The following is a 14,309-nucleotide window of genomic DNA, read 5'->3' on the forward strand; positions in this document are numbered from 1 at the left end:
GCCTTTGGTGGTAAAAACTTGCCCACGTATGTTTCACATAAAAGACTTCTCTCCAGCATGAGTCTACTCATGAATCTGCAGAGCTTCACAGACCAGTTCTTCCTAGAGCATGAGCAGTCAGATTGGTTGGTCTGCTGATGTGGCTAGAATGGCTAATAAGTGTCACGCCTGGGGCATGGTCAAACAAATGCATCAGGAAATTCAATTTTGATATAAGTTGTCTACACTCAGGTAAATATTGGTGGGAGACTGCACCACTCTGTCTTGGGGCAGCTGTAAATCCAGCTGCCTTTCTCACTCATCATAATTGGCTTCTTTTTCTCTGACAGAGGCATGTTAGGAATCTGACCACCCATGTAAGCTGGAATATGTTGTTGCAACATGAGGATGTTAGTGAACTTCTTCTGGCAAATAGATTATAAATTATTGATATGTTGGTTTGGTGGACTGTGAGGTATGTCTTCAAATTGCCTTCAGTGGAGAAGACTTGCCCACAGATCTTGCACTGGAAGAATCTCTTCCCCATGTGGGTGCAGAAATGCATTTTGAGGGAGGTTTGGCAGCTTAGGACACAGTAGCAGATGAAACATTCTTTGGGGTCCATGGTGGCCATGTCAGTGTTCTCCACTGGCTCTGTAAATTTCAGTCTCTCTCCTTGGTTCCAGGGTCCTACTCCATTGGAAACAACCAATCTTTGGGGAAGCTCCACTTTCTGGGGAGATTCCAGGTTTTAGATCACTGGACAATGGAACTTCCATGAGGTCCTTCAAATAGTCCCAGAAGAGAAATTTTGAGGTAGCCTTACAGAGTAGTCCTTGTTACCTGAACAATTTTGTTGTCTAAAGAGAGGCATGACTCATCTAAAAGTACAGGTAGAGAGAGTGCAAAGGGGATGCCATCTCCTGCTGACATTTTATCCTGGAACTCAGCAAACTGCCGGAGTTTGCCTTTACCTGGGGCTGTTGATGAAAGCACACTTCGAGATTGTCCTTGGTAGTGAAACAGTAGCCACAGGCAAAGTACAAGAAGAGTCTCTTACCCTGTGGGAGCAGAGGTAGATCTGTAAGAAGCTAGAAGCTTCAATAGCCTTACTACAATACATTTGTGCTTGTAGAGAATGACCTCATCTTTGGGTTTGTCATCCACTGCGGGGGAGTTCTGGGATATCCCTTTGCTTTCTTATATGGGTCTAAAGCAGCAGAGAAAAAAAGGTTCTGTAAGAGCAAAGAGCCTGGAAGCTGAATTAGCAGAGGCCCAAGAGGCGTGGTATTCGGGAGCACCCTTGTACCATCGGGCTTCAGGGCAAAGGGCACTGTAGGACACAGAGCTAGTGGTGGAGGGGCTGTTTGTGTGAAGTAGCTTGGCTTGTTTCAGAGTCCAGAGACAGACCCTGACTTTCAGCTTTCATGCTGAGCAGAGCCACGGCAACAAAGACCTGCTTGGTCATGTGGCTGGTAATGTGTTCAGGGTGTCAGCAGGGCACGGGAGGTTCCCATATTCACCTGTTAGTGGATCTGCTCCATGAGTGGTATCTGCTGTAGCTGCTGCAGCTGCAGATACAGGTTCTGCCCAAGGACCTACCATAGGCTACTGGCACCAGACAAATCAGCTGGCAGTGCATCTGCAGTCCACTGATTCACAGCCATCTCAGTGCCCCATAGTGCTTGTAAAGTCGCATTAATATTGGCGACTTTGCCTTTGGGTACATAGCTTATGTCCTGGTGTGGGCAGCAAGGTGGTTTCTGTCTTTAGGAACACTGCAGACTCAGCATCAGGCTTATCTTTCTTGAACCCTGAACTGTCCCCTTTCTCTCCTAGCCTACTGCTAGTATCATGTGGCCCTTGGCTCAGCCCTGATCCAGAGAAATCTTTTGAAGGCACTGGACCCTTACTGTCATTCTTGATGAGGACAGGTAGATTTTTAGTGCAATTTTTCTCATGTTCTTAGATGATGTCCTCATGAAGTCAGAGATGTTACAGAACTCCATGCAGCATATCTCAAAGATATGGGCCTCCTTCCTAACCAAACTCTTGGCAGTTGCTTAGTTCCCCATCCACTTTGTCAGTCCTCTGGTGGTTCATTGGAGCAAAAGGCTCCCCCCCGCTGCTGGGGCTGCATCTGCAAACTCCGGGGTCAGCTGCTGCTGCTGCAGCTGCTTGAACTGGTTATCCTCAAAGTTGATGTGCCTGGATTTCACCTGCTTCTGCCTGGACATGGTGTGAGCATCCAGGAACCAAAGGAACTGTGTTTTTTCCCCTTTCTGCCAGAAATTCCTGGATTTGTGGAAGTTATGCACCTTCGGCTAGAATGCACATGTCCCAATAATTATTATTATCAATAATACATCGTGATTTATCCTGAGACCTAACAAATGAATCTGCAGTTTTCTTTTTACATGAATTTTTATCATGCCTGTAATACTGGTACAAGAAGTAGAAAATAACAATTACTCTTATCTTCCTTATTGGTATTAGTGTTTGTTAATTATTAATGATGCGGGCAAGCCTATTATTGTTTAGAATATGAATATACTCACCAATCTGTACAATGTATTCTTCATCAAGATAATATAGCACTTGTAAAACTGCATTGTCGTCATATTTTTCTCTCACTAAATATACTTGAAGGCAATAACCACTGACATCTTTGAATCATCTCCTTAGTACATACTCAAATTTAGGAAAACAAGAACAACAATGTGAAAGGCATATGTGCAATGTCTTTGAAACTATTTAAAGCTTAAAGGTATCATGAACATCCCTACAGCTTTTAAGTTCCACAGAGATATGTCACCTTGTTAATTTTTTGTATTGGAATATATTGTTTTCCACACATTAAACTCTTATACTAAATATATTTGAAATATACTAAAACTCTTTATTAAAGGGTTTTTCATTATTTTGCATATATAACAACATTTTTTTACATTTCAATTTGTAATTTAAAGTATTAGTCTGTGAATTTAACACTGCACTGTTACAGTTTTTTTAATAAATCTTAAAAAACAAAGTACAAGAATACAGAGTACAAGAATAAAAATAATCACTCAAAGTTGAAAATTTTTCTCAGTTTAGCCATTAATCAATCATATATCAAAAGCCATGAAATTCATTACCACATCTGTGTTCCTATAATTAAAATAACCATAACACATTCTAATTTGTTTTTTGTATTTTGCAACGAGAAGCTTCCTTAATTTACAGAAAAAAAAGTGGCATATGTTTTAGTTTGAGAACACTTATTTTGGATGTTATAGAAAATATAAATATGTTTGAAAAGGTGATACAGAATAGGGAAAATTATAAAAGTTACTTAAAATCATGGTACATATTTACCCTGGACATATATGCTAAATAACACAAACTATAAAGATCTATATTTAATGTGCAATACAATAATATATATTACTACTAGGAACTGATTTTATTGAATAATAGAACAAATAATGAAAATTCTAGTGTTATCTAAAACAATATCAATATTTATTTAGAAAATACCCAAGAAATTACACAAAGCTTAAAACCCAAAGTACAAAGCAATAAAACATATCTCTTTAGCTGACTGGATTAATAAACAGAATCAAAATCATTTTGTTGCATTTTAACATTAAGTATATGTCTGAAAAGAAATACATATAATTTTTATACAATTCTGTAAGAGAAATAAACTTTACTAAACCTTTAATAAGTCAATAAACAAAGCATAGTAATGTCTGTGGAAGTAGAAGAAAGGGATTGGGAAAATACCAAATACTATAATGTGGTAAAGAAAGAAATTATACAAGAACAAGTATATGAGTAATATTTGGGAATTTCAAGATTTAGTTAATCGTTCTTTACAGTATCCTTTATTTTCCCATAAAAAAAGTATTTCATTTACTTGCAGAAAATACTGTTTTATGGACCATGTGCTTGAAGGCTTGCTTTACTTGCTGGTTCCTAAGGCTGTAAATGAAAGGGTTGAGCATGGGAGCAACAGAGGTGTTGAGAATAGCTACTCCTTTTGTCAGTGATGTCTTTTCTTTTGCAGAGGGATTAGCATACATGAATATACAGCTTCCATAAGAGATGGAAATGACAATCATGTGAGAGGAACAAGTGGAGAAAGCCTTTTTTCTCTGACTAGCAGATGGGATTCTCAAAATGGTCCTGATAATGTACATATAGGACAATATCATTAAGGCCAAAGTAAACAGCAAAGTAACCAAAGCAAAATAAAAACCAATCGCTTCTAGGAACCAGGTGTCAGAACATGATAGTTGTAAGAGGGGAAAATAGTCACATGCAAAGTGATCAATAACATTGGAAGCACAGTAATCCAGCTGGAGCAGAAGCATAAGGGGTGGGAAAACGGTCAGAAACCCTCCCAGCCATGCACACAGCACAAGCAGGATGCAGACTTTCCTGTTCATGATGGTCATATAATGAAGGGGCTTGCAGATGGCAACATAGCGGTCGTAGGACATGGCTGTTAGAATGTAAAATTCTGTAACCCCCATGAAGATAAAGAAAAAGAGTTGGGCTGCACAGTTGTTATAGGAAATGGTCTTATCTCTGGTGATAATTGTCCCCAGAAATCTAGGAATACACACAGTTGTAAATGAGATTTCTAAGAGGGAGAAGTTCCGGAGGAAGAAATACATTGGTGTCTGCAGGTGGGAGTCCACCAAGGTTAGGATGATGATAGTCAAGTTCCCAGTGATGCTTAATACATAGGTGATAAATAAAAAGAGGAAAATCACAACCTGAAGGTCAGGATCATCAGAAAGGCCTAAGAGGACAAACTCTGTGATCGCTGTGAGGTTGCTCATTTCATTTCTCTCTCTCTCTTTTCCTTCTTTAAAGATATTTAGGTGAAATAAATAATAAAGGAAAGAAATGAAAGACATAATTCACTAAGATAGGCATCACACGCCAATTTTATTTTATTTTGAATATCTTGCTGGCATTATGTTTAGTATATTTTGGTATGTTCTTATTTTTTAGTTATTTTCATTTAAATCTAGCCAGAGAAGTTAAGAAATCTTCACCCAATAAACCATATCATTGAGAGATGGTAAATAAAGTCAGTAATACTCTGCCCAATTTACACAAAATTACAATTTTTGAAAGAGTCATAGGAAATGCATATTCTTTCTTTTCAGTCATAAAAAGATTATATCACCTCCTCCCAAGCACAAATGGATGATCATAATTCCATCAAAAGATAGTGAAACTTAAAAGATTGAAGAACAACTCACTACCATTTTCATGGCATAAGATCTCAAGTAATGATTTCATTATTAAAGACTATGCCTTTTATTTTTAGTACTAAGATTTATGAGTCTAATTGCCAAGAAATATGAGAACATTATATATAATATATGATTACTATAAAATAGTATAAGTAACCTAATTACTTAACAAATAGAGAACATACATATTCACTTACTGCTTTGTTTTATTAATCCATTGAAATCATTACATTCAAATTTTTCTACAGGTTTCTAGAAATGTGTATATATATATATATATATATGTTTTTTGCTTTAGAACTGAGAGAGACAAGAGACATGAGCTATTACCTATTTTTCAGTTTTCACTGAAGCACAAATTGGAAAATGACTACTTGCCTGAGATCTTAGCAATTCTCTGTTACCCGAATTGTATCCAGGGCATATTCCATGGGAATATCCACTGTTCTCCACTATTAAACTTTTCGAAAATGTTTTTTTTTCCCTTGTAATCCTGTCCCAAAATTTGTCCTTAACATGAAGACACACATCCATGACAATTTTCCAGAAATGTGTAAAAATAACTCCTCCCATTCCTCTTAGGCTACTCAATGAGTTTCCATCTATTCAAACACTATGTTGGATTATTGTTCTCTAGATTCTGTTTACTAAAGTCCTGACATCTAGCTCCAGATTTAGATAGTCAGATTCCTCTTGTGAAGGATAGAATGTAAGTCATTGTGTCCCTGCCAAAAGCTAGCAAAGTCCACACTAATCAAATTTGATTTCAAATTTTCTCTAGTTTATGATGACTCAAGAAAGTATTTCAAAAAAGAAAAATGAAATTATGTTCAGAAGATGTGGAAATATACCACCGTATTCAGTAATACAGAACTAGAAGTTCAGGAACTAAAGAACTGAAATTTAAAAAGAAAACTAAGAGATATATGACAACATTAGATGTTACAGGATAGATTTTTAAACCAGGATCTGGTTTCCTTCTGGTTGTTTATATATCTTGAAGTTTTCAAGCCATGATTCTGTTAATCTCAGCAGAGACTATGCACTGAACTCCTGGGAACAAGGCAAAGTCCAGGCAACACCTTTGTTATATTTAGACGATGAGGGAATTCTGGAAGCCATCCTTTGATTTCTCAGTAGCCTGCACACTCCTTTCTATAGTGGACCTCTCTTGAGAAGAGTTATGCTCATCTTTGTATCCCACAGAGAACCTAAAATGATGACTTCCACATAATATTTTTTTCCATTCATCAGAATCACTTAGTATATCATGAATAATTAAATTTATGAAATTACATTCTTACAAAATTAGAACTTGCCATCTAATTTATATTTAATTACTTTCATTAAAAATATATATGTTTTCTATATATGCCTTTTTTTGTTTCTGATGATCCTTATGCTTTGTTAGGTGCTGAGTCATCAATAAATAAAGTTATTTCATAATTCTAACTTAAATCACAGATACTATAATGTAAGCACTGTGCTCACATCTTTTAGGAAATGCTATTATACAAGTTAATTTATTTGTAAATAATAATATGCAATTGCAATGTCGGTTTTTCTCACGTGTCCTTTACATTGGCCTTTACGTTTATTCATCTCCTTTAAAACTCTAATGAGAAATACTGCCAAACATTAAGTATTTATTTACTTGAAATTCTGGTTAGTGGGATTGTTGTTTTTTATTTATTTTTCATTTCCAAATAGTTTAGCAATAAACATGTATATAATATGTAATCAGATAATAACGAACTATGTTTAGTACATAATTATGTAAACTAACAAATAGTAATAAAATTGCTTAATATAAATTAAGTATTATATATTGTTAATCACAAAAATGTGTGTTTCATATTTGAATTAATATAACAAATTTTAAAAACATTCAACTAAATCATAACTGGCATGTAAGTTTACTTGAGATTTACAAGATGGAAGAAAGGAATTAGAAGAGAATGGAGACAATCAAAGAAAAAGATGGGCATAACTCAAATTTGTGACATTGTATATGTAATGCCTATTTACTTAACACCAAGTAAAGAGATATTTTGACAGATGTGGGGATATTTTAAGGGTGTATCATTACTGTACCCTTGTCTACTTCATTCTTATAGATCAGTTTTGTGGCAATAGTAAAAATGATGTTTTATTTACTACAAAAGCCCAATTAGTGAGCAGCAAGAAGCTCCATTATTATTCATAGCACAGATGTGCAGTAGTGCCTCTCTAAGGTAATGCTTCTCAAATAAAAACCAAGCATCACTTAACTTATTGTTTTTGTTATCTATGGCTGAATAGCAAACCCAAAATTTAATGACTTAGAACAATAGTGACTTATTATTTCTCTTGATTGTCTGGGTTTGGTTGAGAGGTCTTCTGGGAAGCCTTGGTTCTCTTTCACCTGGTTTCTCTTTCCAAATGATTTCTCTTTCTCCATCACCTCCTCAACAATGGCCAATCTCTTTAGGCAGATTGTCTAGATGTTCTTAGGCCATGGAAGGGGATTACAAAGAATTCCAAATGGACAATGCCTAGTAATCAAGTATTTATCAACTTTCTCCTTGCATGACACCAGCTAATGACTCTGTGGAAATAAGTCACATTGTCAAGCTCAGAGCTAATTAGGGTGGGAACTAAATAAGAGAATGAATGCAGAGAGGCGTAGATCATTGGAGAGGATCAGTGTGCCCTCAGCTCCTGATATTCCACTTTCTTCCCGCATGTGAATAACAACCATTCCTCCCAAAGACCATCCACATTGTGTCACATATGAAATCAAGCTCAGTCTCACCAAAATCTGGTCCAATTGCATGTAGATCAAACTTTGTAGATTGCGACGGCTAGCTCGGTCAGTAGAGGTGGTGTCTGGCTGCGGACGAGGGGTCGGTCCAGCTCACGACGAGGGGTCGGTCCCACTTGGGACGAGGGTCGGTCCGGCAGCAGACGAGGGGTCAGTCTCACAGGGGTTGCGCGGTTCGGCTGACGGGGTCGCCTGGCGAAGCCGGCGATGAGGGGGTCACCCGGAGAAGCAGGCGATGAACTGGGGACAAGGGAGGCCAGGCCCTTGTTGGGGGCTCTCAGGACTGGAGGGTGCACGGCAGAAGAACTACCGCGGAGACGAGGTAAACATGCAAGTCCAACTTTATTGAGGGAGAGGCAACAGTTTTATAGGGGCTGGGGAAGGCTGATTGGTCAAAGCCACGCCCTGTTCTGATTGGTTGCTGGAGAAAGGTCAGTGGGCGGTACTGAATGGGGGAGGGGTGGTGGTTAGGGATTGGCTGTCGCTGTTGCTGGGGGAAGGGGCAGGGTTTAGGGATTGGTGGCTTCTGTTGCTGGGGTGGAGGGCAGACTTGAGTTTCCCGCCCACACCTGGCTGTTGCTGCTGTCGGGGGGAGGGAAAAGGGCAGACTGGATTTTTCCGCCCACGCCTGGCTGTTGCTGCTGTCGGGGGAGGGGAAAAGGGCAGACTGGAATTTTCCGCCCTGCGCCTGCGCAGGGAGAAAGAAGAAGAAGGGTGCCGCCCCACAAGGCATCGGGTGGCGCCATCTGGGAGGAGGGGCGGCCGCGGAAGCATGGCTGCCGAGAAGGGGAGACCCGAGGGCACTCTGCGCCCATGCTGAGCTTCCTTCAGGGGTGGTGGTGGGCCCGACCAACCACCCTAGCTTACTGCGGCACTCCCCCGCCAGGCCAGCAAACCACACTTCAGCCCGAGGGGTGACCGCAGTAGATTAGTTCTTCAGGATCAAAGGTTTGTAGACTGAAATTAAAAATTTTCGGCCTCCCGATGTAACCAACATATAATGGACAGACATGAACACTATGCCCATAATGAATTCCTATTCAAGAATATGGGGAAGAGGCATAGACACATACCAGTCACAAATCTGGCAATTCTGAAATCCAGACAGGAACATTTTTGCTAGCTTTCACTGCTTTGGAAACGGAATATTCTGAGATTAACAGATAGTTTGCTCTTTGGTAATGGTTCCTAAATATCCCATGTAGAGGGTCTCTGATCCACATCCTAGACTACTGGTTCTGCTCTCTGAGTCTTTCTTCCTTTCCATAAGAAATAGATTTCTCCCACATTTTTTTTCAACAATAGACTAGGTTCTTAGACAGCTTCCTGCTTGTAGATATTTGAGCTCCAGACCTTCTTTATCTTTTTATTTCTATCTCTTAATGTCAAATTATCATATATGAATATCAAGTTATAATCCACTCAATTTACAAAAGCAAGACCCACAAATCTGTTCACCACAGATCTTTCTCTACTTTGGACTGTAGTCAGGGTATTGTGAAACAATTCTCTTAAAATTCTTGGAAGATTTTTGTCTAGTAGTGATATAGCCTGTGCATAAATTCAAAATTATTTCCAAGTGTACCTAGTCCCCAAAATGGCCAAATAAGTAATATAGGCCCTACAGTCTTTGAATGTTCAGAAAGGATGTAAGACGGAATGTGTATTCAAGGTTGCCTCCAGATGGAATGTGGAAGATATGCTAAATCCAAGCTGGCTTGGAATGTGGGGAATATGTAACTCACCTGGAGGAAATAACCTATCTGATACTTAGATCAAACACTGAAGAACCTAACCAAAGGTTTGTTTGCATACCATCACCGTCTGTCTCCCTAATCCTATTTCCTCTGTATAAAAGGGTCCAAAAAAGGCTGTTTGTGGCTCAATTTTTATTAGGACAAGAGTCCGCCGAGCTCAGCCAGTCAAAATAAACCAACTTCCTTCTCAGTATTCTCATGTCCTGGCCTTCAATACTGCACACACCCAATTTCTCTACAACATTTCAAAGTATCTGTGAGTTACTTGTTTAAATCTTTCTAAGGGTTTTGCAAAGAGTGTTGTAGCCCATTCTTACACACACTCTTGACGGTGAGGTCACATTTTACTAGCTACCAGGATTTGGTATTTCCCCTGAGACCATTTCTAATATTGAGAAGATTTTGTCATCTGGTGAGACTGGATTTGAGAAACAGTTGCATTTTCCAACTCCTTAAGTACTTCAGTACTGTTGAGAATATTTCTTCTAAAATCTTCCTCCAGATTTGACAGTTTTTCTTCAGTTTATTACTTTATCATTGCTAATAGCTTTCACCCTATTATATGCTGTTAAAAGATGAAAATTGACATATAAGTGTTCTGTCTCAAAATCTTCTTTGCCAGATTCACAGGCTTGTAAGGCACATTTACAATCTTCCATTTTACGATAGGTGACAAACTCATCATACTTTCCTAATTTATAGAACAGGTCTTTTTTCCTCCTGTTTAAAAGCTAATCTCCTCCACTTCAGCCAGAGCCATTTGCCTAGTTTTGAAGCTGGTGATTTGGGTTTCAGGTTTTTTGTTTTGGGATTTTTTTTTTTTAATGGTAACATCCCACTTCCAGGTACATTTAAATTTGATATCTACTGTTGTATAATAAACTACTGTGAAACTTAATGGTTTAAAACAACAAAAATTTATATTTTTCCTAATTCTTTAATGTATAGAGTACAACTGTGTGTCCTTTTTGCAGCTACATTCAGCTGATGGCTCATTGGTGGTTCTTTGGTTCTTTTCCATACTTCCTCTGTCTCCATGCAGTTCTTCTTCTTTAAGAACTTTGCTGCATGACCTCACCCTTTAGGGAATGCTTGCACTTCTTCTAGCAGCTGGATTTCCAAAGGGGGGGAGGGGTTCCAAAATAACAATCTGTAACATGAAATTTGATTATGATGCATTAACTTTAAAGATTATGTAAAATATTTCACAATTTTCATTCTGAATATCACTATATCTGAAATTGACACCTTTTTTATTTAACTGCTCTTTAAAGTTTTTCAGTTTGTTTTGCAATGCTTTACATTAAGGTCTTTCAACAATCACTTTAACAGATGTATTCTATTTATCATTTTTTTCCAATTATTGGAAAAGGTTAACAAGGTAGATGGTGATATCACTATTTTTTTATTATTATGCCTTATACATGATAGATTAGTTAGGTTGTTTTGAGTATATTGCATATTTATAAAACAAGAAAAAATTAAATACATTTCAGAAATACCTAGGTGTACATATTTTTAAAATGTTACCTTAACTTGACTCCTATATTGTAGAATTCTAAGGATTTATTTTCTCCATGTTTATCTACATTGCTAAATCATAGAAATGTGTATATCCTAATTTTGTAATCAGAAAATAGTTATTATTTTAAATGCAATAAATATTTTCATTAATTTTCTCTCATTTTTTAAAAATAAATTGATACCTAATTCACTTTTCAACTAAATGATTTGTTTTAAACTTTTATTATGGAATCTTGAGATAAATAAAATGGGATGGAATGGTATTATGAACCTACATCTACCATGTCACCAACTTATGACAATTAACTGATATTTAATATTCCTTAGCTATGTGCCCAATCAAGCCCATTCTGACAATATTTTATAACAGATCCAAGAGATTATAAGATTTCTGTAATCATTTCAGCAAATATTTCTAAAAATAAATATTTAAAAATAGCAACATCACTACTGCACTTAACTCTATCCATAGTTTCTTTATATTATCCAATATCTTGTCATGTAAGTAGTAAATTCCTGACTATTTCATAAACATCAGAATATTTTTTTAATTGGCTTCATTTAAATTCCAAGAATGCCATAAATTGTGGTCATTTAATAATTGGGTGTGATTTATAACTTCCTTTCATCTGTTTTCTTTAGTCATTGCTGTTTTGTTTGGTGAAAGAGATCTGTCATGTCTTTTCACAGATTTTCCCATGGTTTGGATTTTCTTGATTGCATCCTCATTGTGTCTAACATATTCCACTGTCCTTATGGCTTCCCATAATTGTTATTTAGATTTAGGGGCTTAATCCAATTTCATATTTGGCTTCTAAATTATTGTTCAAGACTACTCTAGAAATGAAATGTCATACTTCCAAAAGGAGGTGCTTATTTACTTTAAATTTTTGATCCTAACATCCATTGGTTATCCATGCCTGCATCCCTTAATTCATTAGGTACCTCAAATGTTTATATTCTAAATCTTTCATTTCTTCCTCATCAACTAGCCAGAACATAAGGCTTTGTAGGAAACTGATGAACATTATAGCAACCATCATTATGATATGTAGCTATGATGTGAGCTATGGATGGGAGGCTCTTTGTCTCTTCAGAGATAACCTGAACTCTCTGACTTGTGGGTGTGACAGTAAGAGGCTGCAGTCCTGCCCTTGGTAACAATGGCAAGGACTCCAGTCCCAGGAAACAGTTTAACAATGCAAGGTCTATAAACTTTAAGTATTTAGGGGAAATGCAAACAAAATATGCTAAAAGCTTATCTAGAATGCATGAAGTCCATGCTAAAAGCTTACCTAAGATGTGAAAGATATATATGCTAATTGAAGTCTATTGAGAACTGAAACAAAGGGACTATTTGGCTTTTCCTCTCGGTATAAAAGGGATTCAAAAATCTTGTTTGGGGCTCAGGATTGAAATAGAAAGCTCCCGAGTCCTGCTGGCTGTCAATAAACCATTTTTCCTTCTCAAAATCATTCCTGAGTCCTGGCCTTTCTATACGCAAATAATTGAACTTCTCTCAAATTCTACAACATTTTTGGTGACTCTGGTGGGACAGCAAATGAAGGCCAGAGACGGTAGCATTTTGCTGCCCCTTCCAAATACCCGAGGAAGCCAGGAGGACTTGGGTAAACCCCAAATCTGGGTGCCCCTGGATTAAATTTAATCCAGAAAAGATGTGGGCTCCACCAGAATCTTCCCGACAAAAATTGAGGGTAATGGAAGGTCTGAAGAGAAAGATTCTGGGAACGAAAAAGAACTCTGAACATGGAAGAAGGTAAGACTCCCTGGGTGAGCACAATCTGGAAAGCCCTAACTTTAATTGCTAGGAAGGGGAGGCTGATCACCTCTTGAGAGAACCCTAGTAGCCTCAGAAAATTGGGGGGAAGCCGTTCTCTCTAGGCCTGGGAAAAGGAGAAAAACTGGGGAAAAGCCCTGGTGTTTTAGGTTTGTCTAATTGCATGTTAAAAGCTGGTACTGGTCTCACATCCACTGAAGGAGTGGAGTCTTGATTTTAATAGGAAGGGCTATTTATAAGTTCAAGTCCTAATGTCCTGGAGAAAAACCAGGAAAAAGCCCTGGTGTTTTGGGTTTGTCTAACTGCTTGTTAGAATCGGGTACTAGTCTTATATCCTCTAAAGGACTGGAGGCTTGATTTTAATAGGAAGGGCTATTTATAAGTTCAAGTCCTAATGTACTGGAGAAAAAACAGGAAAAAGCCCTGGTGTTTTGGGTTTGTCTAACTGCTTGTTAGAATCTGGTACTAGTCTTATATCCTCTAAAGGACTGGAGGCTTGATTTTAATAGGAAGGGCTGCTTATAGGTTCGAGTCCTAACATCCTGGAAATTGGTCTGGGTTAAAAAAAAAACAAAAAAACTTGGTTACAGGAAAATTGATCGGCTTTTTAGTGGAGCCTGGTCTGGGTGCAAAGTTAAACAGTGGAAAAAGTCTAGCTGAAATCTTTTGTTATGGTGCTAAATTGTGAATGAATTTGCTTTATACCAAATGTTAAGTGTTCTAAGGCTGTGGGGGCAGCCATGCTGAAAATATATATATAGAACTTGTGGTTCAGATTAGTGATCTTTGTGCTTCTGTCTGTGTCAGCTCAATGCTAGTGTTGGAGTTGTATGGTTATGTAAAGTAGAATTCAATTGAGCTAGAGCCCTACCTTGCCATTGGCAAGGGGGTGAAATGATTATGGGGCAAAACTGAGGAGTCTGGATGTTTGCCGGGTCTAGATGTTTGTGCATGCTCTGCTGTCTTGTCTCTGGTCTGCCCCTTTGCCGGGGCTTGGAGGCCATCTGTGTACGCGCCACGCACTCAAGTTTGTTGGTGCTGCCCCAGTCAGGGTGGCTGGGTCCCTGGGAAAGTTTCTGAATTTGAGTAGGTTTTGTCTGACCATTTTGGTTGCAAGCTGGAAAGTGGGGAGCAGTTTGCCCCTTTCCAGTGAGTCCACACCTTCTATTCATAAGCCGCATTCCTGTTTGATT

General features: G+C 38.1%; 1 protein-coding gene and 1 pseudogene across 1 annotated transcript; both read right to left on the minus strand.

Annotated features, from left to right (window-relative positions):
• Positions 1 to 227: 227 nt before the first annotated feature.
• On the minus strand, positions 228 to 2,216 carry LOC101432157 (sal-like protein 4 pseudogene; annotated as a pseudogene).
• A 1,656-nt stretch (positions 2,217 to 3,872) lies between these two features.
• LOC101432610 (olfactory receptor 6C3-like) lies at positions 3,873 to 4,811 on the minus strand. Its single transcript, XM_004481676.2, has one exon. It carries the CDS (start codon positions 4,809 to 4,811, stop codon positions 3,873 to 3,875), a length of 939 nt encoding a protein of 312 aa, XP_004481733.1.
• Positions 4,812 to 14,309: the final 9,498 nt, after the last annotated feature.

Source organism: Dasypus novemcinctus, chromosome 12, assembly GCF_030445035.2.
Source record: "Dasypus novemcinctus isolate mDasNov1 chromosome 12, mDasNov1.1.hap2, whole genome shotgun sequence".
NCBI lineage: Eukaryota > Metazoa > Chordata > Mammalia > Cingulata > Dasypodidae > Dasypus > Dasypus novemcinctus.